This window comes from Aptenodytes forsteri, unplaced genomic scaffold (assembly GCF_000699145.1).
Source record: "Aptenodytes forsteri isolate BGI_AS27 unplaced genomic scaffold, ASM69914v1 Scaffold72, whole genome shotgun sequence".
NCBI classification, from domain to species: domain Eukaryota; kingdom Metazoa; phylum Chordata; class Aves; order Sphenisciformes; family Spheniscidae; genus Aptenodytes; species Aptenodytes forsteri.
The window spans coordinates 2031752-2038156 of NW_008796193.1; the positions used below are offsets into that span (position 1 = coordinate 2031752).

The window sequence follows — 6405 nt, forward strand, 5'->3', positions numbered from 1 at the left end:
AATCCAGATCAGCCGTCACTTACAGGACCAGCCCCATTGAAATAAGTTTCAAATGCACGTGAGGATACCACCACTCCCACAGACAAGATTTTTCTAGAAACTCAGAAAATGCTGGCAGATCTGCTGCCCACGAGAGCGTGTCCGAAGAGCTGCTCGTTCGGGCTGGGAGAGGGGCTCAAGCCCAAGTTCCTGGATTTGCAGACCCAGGTACCAACGCTGCAAGTCTCACACACATAATTAGGCTGAAAACTGAAATCCAAAGCAGAAGCAGCTGGGAGCAGGGCAGGAATTATCCTGGCCTCTGCTGTGCAAATCATTTAGCGGCTGTTTGAAGATTCAGTGAAAACTCTGCCCTCTTTATTTGTCAGTAGCTCCCCGAGCGCCACGTACAGCAAATGTTGTGTTTACATTTCCCACTGAGTTGGAGAATTAATTCTCTTTGTAGAGTTGTGAAGTGAAGCAAATGCCTGAGTTTGTTTGGGTGAGTTTATCATCAGATCAACAGGTTTCTGGTGCTGCCAGAAACGTGCTAAGTGGCTGTGCATGTCCAAGCAGTGCTCCCGGGGAAGGGGCTGGCCATCCCTGGCGGCGGCAGCACCACCAAGGAGCATAAATCAGGGACCGTCTACTGTTATTATTACATATCTAATTGTGACAAAGGCTTGGAAGTCTCCATCATGTCTTCTGGAAGAGTTCCGAGATCTCCATTGCCCATCTGAGATCTCAGGGGAAGGTCTAGCCCCCTTATGAAGGGGCCACGGCTGCCTTTCCATTGTCCCTATGGCTTTCTCCAAAGGGTTCCTCATCTTTCTCTTTTATGGAGAACTTTTTCCTGAAGGCTTGCGTTAAGCTGGAGGAAGAAGCCTTCCTAAACGTGGTAAGCCTCTTCCGAAAGTTGCCCCCTGAGAAGAAATAGAGAAGTGGGTCAAAGCAGCAGTTGGAAGCTGCCAAGGGGAGCGTTACCACGACCGATTTCTGTAGGTATATGGTGTCCTCGCAGCTGGCGTTCTTCAGCCGCAGCATGTGGAGGTGGATCGTACGCAGAATGTGGTATGGGGTGAAGCTGACCAGGAAGGTGGCCGTCACGATGACGATCATCCAGACCGCCTTCTTGCGGTTAGCCTGGTTCTTCCTCAAGGAATTTTTCAGTAAGGTCCTTATGATCATGGTGTAGCAGATGGTTATGACAATAAAGGGAAAAATGAAACCCAGAAATAGGGCAATAAAATCCAGGATCACCACTAGATTTGTCTTCTGAGAGTCTTCTGGGGGTTCGAAGCACTTGGTCTTGTTGTTATGTTGGTATGTCCCGTTTTGCAGAAAGGGAGTGCTTGTCAGGGTGACAAAAATCCAGATGCCGATGCAGACAAATTTAGCCTTCCTCTCCGTTACCAAATTGATGTTCTGGACTGGAAAAACAATGGCTATGCAGCGGAAGAAGCTCATTGCAGTCATGAAAAAAATGCTGCAATACAGGTTGACGTACAGCGCGTACGAACTGACCCTGCATAGGAAGTCACTGAAGAACCAGTTCCCTTTGTGGACGTAGTAGATGACACGCAGGGGCAGGGTGCACACGCAGAGCAAGTCGGACATGGCAAGGTTCAGCATGTACACCTGGAAGGCTGTCTTCTGCCGGTATGTTTTTATGAGGATGTACAGCACAACGCTGTTGCCGACAAAGCCCATAATGCTGATCATGGAGTAGAGCGTGGAGTAGACTCGGTTTCGGAAGTCATCAATGGAGTGATGGCACGACAGGTTATTCGACGGCACCGTCATGTTGCCTGGCTGAGGCACCGATTCCACCTGGTGATGAATGTCAGGCCTAAGGATTTAAAACTCAGGTGAGTTATGTAAAGCAGCACATGAAAATAAGATGTGATTATTAAAAAGGAGGAAAAACCTATGAACTCTCTCGTACAAGAGAGAACAGCTGGGACGGGAGGTGGGTCTGTGCAGATCCGTGTTATTATAACTATCCGCTGCAGCCACCTTTCTTAACCTGGTACCAGCAACTGGTGATGTAAAGATGAGAGTCACATTTTCATAAGTCCCCAGTACTGGCGGCATCCTTCTTTCACCGAATTACCAAAAAGCTCTAACTCCCCGCAAACTAAGGTAGCTACTCCTTAAAACAGCAGAGAGTAATAATGCAGGTGGCAATAGCACTATGCAATTTAAAATAGAAAGAACCAGATCTGGTCCCTAATGACTGTCCAGTCCTGCCTCTCCGCATCGCCTGGCGAATGGCTGTCTCCCTGTGCTCCACCTCCATGCCTGCCTGTGCAAGGACACGTCACTGCAAGAAGGCTTCTGAAACAGTAAAGGACATGGTCAAACAAGCCTTTCTCCAGTTTAAAAAAACAAAAACAAACCACAAACCACAACTGTCCTGGTTTCGGCAGGGATAGAGTTAATTTCCTTCCTAGTAGCTGGTACAGTGCTGTGTTTTGGATTTAGGGTGAGAATAATGTTAATAACACACTGATGTTTTAGTTGTTGCTAAGCAGTGCTTACGCTAGTCGAGGACTTTTCAGCTTCCCATGCTCTACCAACTGAGAAGGCTGGAGGTGCACAAGAAGCTGGGAGGGGGCACAGCCAGGACAGCTGACCCCAAATGGCCAAAGGGACATTCCATACCATGGGACGTCATGCTCAGTACATAAACTGGGGAAAGCTGGCCGGGGGGGCCACTGCTCGGGGACTGGCTGGGCATCGGTCAGCGGGTGGTGAGCAGTTGCATTGTGCATCACTTGCTTTGTGTATTCTTCTTCTTATTATTAGGATTTTATTCTATTTCAGTTATTAAACTGTTTTTATCTCAACCCACGAGTTTTTCTCACTTCTACTCTTCCAATTCTCTCCCCCATCCCACTGGGGGGGTGGGTGTGGGTGGAGAGTGAGCAAGCGGCTGCGTGGGGCTCAGTTGCCGACTGAGGTTAAACCACGACAACAACAAAACATTTAAAAAACCCAAATCCTTTGCACAGATGGTGGAAGATGATTCCAGGCCAAAAGCTGCTCAGTGCACGACCAGACATTTGTCAGCTCCCCAAATTCTGCATCGCTCTCCTCTACTCACAGGTAGCACCATTTTTTTTAAACTTGCTATGCTAATAAATATGTGTAATTAACAGCTTTGGAAAAGATACCGCCTATTATATCTGACGAACAGGAAGGATCACTGTAGCACAGAGGATGCCGCAGGGCTCTGGTTTCCCTGGCACTGCCTGGGCAGAGATGCTGCTGCAACACCCGGCAGATGGAGTGGGAAGCTGCAGGGAGGTTCGTATCACAGAGGACAAGCCTCTTGGTCTGGAAACATCTGCACTACGGAGGTAACTCCCTAGCAAAGGGCTTCTTGGGCTTGCTTTTGCACATTGCTTTGATTTACATTAGCAGGTCTGGGGCTCTCCAGAGCAGCCAGACTCTACAGCCAGGGAGGGTTTTTGGATCCGCTCAGGCAGTCTTCAGTGAAATTTTATCGTTTCCTTTTGGTATTCATTTGAGTGCAGTGAGGCATGATACTCTTAATTTGGGTTGTCCTAAAGTAAAGTAAGAGGAAAATACACACTTACATATTTTTCTCATTCATTTTCAGTTTCTAATGGTTCAGAGACAGAATCTCACTTGCAGTCTGAGACCATGTAAAACCCCGATGATCAGAACTGCAGGATACACGCAGACTGAAATAACAGGACTTGAACAAAAACAATGGTGAAAGCAACAGCTGGGACAAGAGCACCCAAGAACCCACACTGTCTGTGTGCTCAAAACTGATGTTAAGTGGTGCATATTTTCATCCATGAAAAGTCTAGCAGCATTAGAGCAGAAGGATTCCCCCAGTCTCTCCCTCCAAGATAGAAAACCCCCAACCCCCCCCCCAAACCACGCTGGGATGCTCAAGGCTTCCAGTTTTCAGTCAAGTTTCAGCTATTTGGGAGTTATGCTCTTAAAACAATCCTTTCATTACCTGCAATGCACAAATTACATTAAAGCTCAACAGATATCAGCGAGGCGGCACAGATAGGAGAGGAGGCAAAACCTGACAAAAAAGAGGGTGTTTTTTCCCCTTGGGCTATTCGTGGACACGTAGGGGTGTGTGAGAGACTGACCGTGCGACTGCACAGAGGTCTTTGGCCAGAAGAGGCAACCAAGACTCAACACAGCTCTACCCATCTCTGTCAAAAGCCATGGATCAGTACACTGTACATCATCACTTACAGTTCACCTTAGCTTGCATAAATGAAGCTTATCTAGCAACGCTCATTGCAAACAACCTGTTAATCGGCGAGAGGCAGCGAGTCTGCAGCCGTGTCCTCTCCCTGCCCCGCAAGCGCTGCCTCTCAGCAGCCCGGTTCTGGTGGTGGCAGAATCCAGACCTCAGCCCCAGCTTGGATGAATCCGGGCTCCTCGCGATGGAAAGCCCAGGGCAGGTCTGAACACCAGGGATCGTCCCCGCCAGCCTCTCGTGGCTCCAGCCACCCCTCCTCTGCGAGGACCAGCCACCAGCACGGAGCTGCTGCCCCGGTGGCACAGTGCAGAGGAGGCCGAGTCCTGGGTCCCCTGGGAGATGCGGAGAGATCCAGCCTTCAGCCCGCACCGCTGGCATCCTCACTTGCCTGAGGTCTTCACTTTAGACTTGAGGTTCAAGTTGTGAAAAGAGCAGCACTCCAACAGTGTTTGAAAATCTCCAAGATAGGGCTAAAATTAAGTTTGCGGTAACACTGGTCTGATTTTAACCAATTGCTTGGGAGTGGCAGGTAGTGCAATATGCTCTGAAAAAAGCTGTATGATCCCCATTCCTTCTTTTTATCTGTCAAGATAATCTGATGCGGGTGAAGAAGCTCTTACTACCATTACTCTTATTGCTGCGTTAATACCTAGCAAGCAGACCTGCCGAGCAAAACCCCACCGTGCTACGCACTGTAAGAACACATTGAGATTGGTGGCTTGCTCTCTCATGAAAATTATAGATAAAATCTCTGTACTTACCAAGTTATCATATATCAGCTCTTTCTCAGACATTAAAAAAACAACACGACCAAGATGTCTGAGATTAAGAGGCTGGAATGATCTCTTTCGCACATTGAGGCTTTTTTTCGTCTGCCTGCACCTCCAGGCAGTCGTGATCAGTATGAAGAAGGAGCAGAAAATGGGACAAATCAGGCTGCCCGGCGAACCCGGTGGGTAAACAGAGACGTTTTGCCTAAAAGCAATAATGTCATGTAACGCTCAGAGAAGGGAAGAGGCTGCAGATGGACAAACGCGCAGGAGCACTGGGGGAGCTGGGCAGTGCGGGTAGAACCTGCGTCTCCCAAGAGCACGTTTTGGGTCAGGTTCCCGTGTGCCTTTTGAGAGGGCAGTAGCGATGTGTGTCTGCAGGAGGTACTGCTACCTTCCCGCCGCGGCGGATTTCTCTTCCCTTCTGCCAGTTTAGCTATCCTGCCTAAGAGATATTGATAAACATCTCAGCCCATCATTTGCACATTAGCTAAACTTCCTTATTTAATCAGAAATTATTTGTGCGCAGTTCTGAAGTGGTATTGAGCTGCATTATAAACTTTTAACCTCCTTTGGGGACTAAATTTCCGTCTTTCAGCTGCTATTCTTAAAGACATAGGCAGACAGCGAACAGCCACGCGAGGTACTTGTCTAAAAGGCAACTGAGACCTGTTATCTATCATATTTCTAAACATGATTTAAAATGTCTTTTGTAACGAAAAGGAAAACTGATGATTACAACATTGGCGCAGACTGCTAGAGCGTAAGAGAGCTCCACACCTAGAAACGTATCTGTAAAAACCATTAAAAAAAACCCAGAAAACACCATTTCTTAGCTGAGGCTTTAGGCCAGGTTTGCATCATGAATTGAAGACAAATGTCACTTCTGCCACATCCTATAGTCGTGGTTCACTGAACCATTTATTTACGTGCTGGTGAATTCAGCTCATTAGGAACGTACACAAGCGATGGCTAGCTGAGAAGAGTATCCCAAACTAAGCAAAACCCTAAACAACCGTTATTCTCCACGCCTCATGCGGCTCAGCTAGATTTATAGTTGGTCATAAGTAGATTACACAATCAAAAAGCATACCACAAAAGAAGATGCTATCGTTTGTTTCCAGCACCACCAGTCCTCGGGAGCACCCTGAGCACCGACGTGAGCTGACTTCAACGTTTGGTGGAAAAGGCGTAGGAACAGCCTCAAAACGCGGCGTGCACGCCACCAACTCCCTGCTGCAAGAGGAACAGAGTTTGGTCTTGGAAAGAGGAACAGAACGAATAATCGAAGCCAGCGGCAGACGCTAATTAATAACCCGGCTCATTAGCACGGAACGGTGTCACCGAGCTCCCCGGGTATTTCGCCCGGCTGCAAACCGCTCTCTGCGGCCGGGACAC

General features: G+C 48.1%; 1 protein-coding gene across 1 annotated transcript; it reads right to left on the minus strand.

Annotated features, from left to right (window-relative positions):
• Positions 1-6: 6 nt before the first annotated feature.
• Positions 7-6208, minus strand: CYSLTR1 (cysteinyl leukotriene receptor 1). The gene is made up of 2 exons (XM_009287999.2): positions 6101-6208; positions 7-1828 (listed from the first exon to the last, which is right to left on the minus strand). The coding sequence occupies exon 2, from the start codon at positions 1780-1782 to the stop codon at positions 745-747; it is 1038 nt and encodes a 345-aa protein (XP_009286274.1). The 5' UTR covers positions 1783-1828; positions 6101-6208; the 3' UTR covers positions 7-744.
• Positions 6209-6405: the final 197 nt, after the last annotated feature.

Excerpts from the sequence above, each read along its gene's own strand:
- CYSLTR1 (XM_009287999.2), bottom strand. The coding sequence starts at position 1,782 with ATGACGGTGCCGTCGAATAACCTGTCGTGCCATCACTCCATTGATGAC.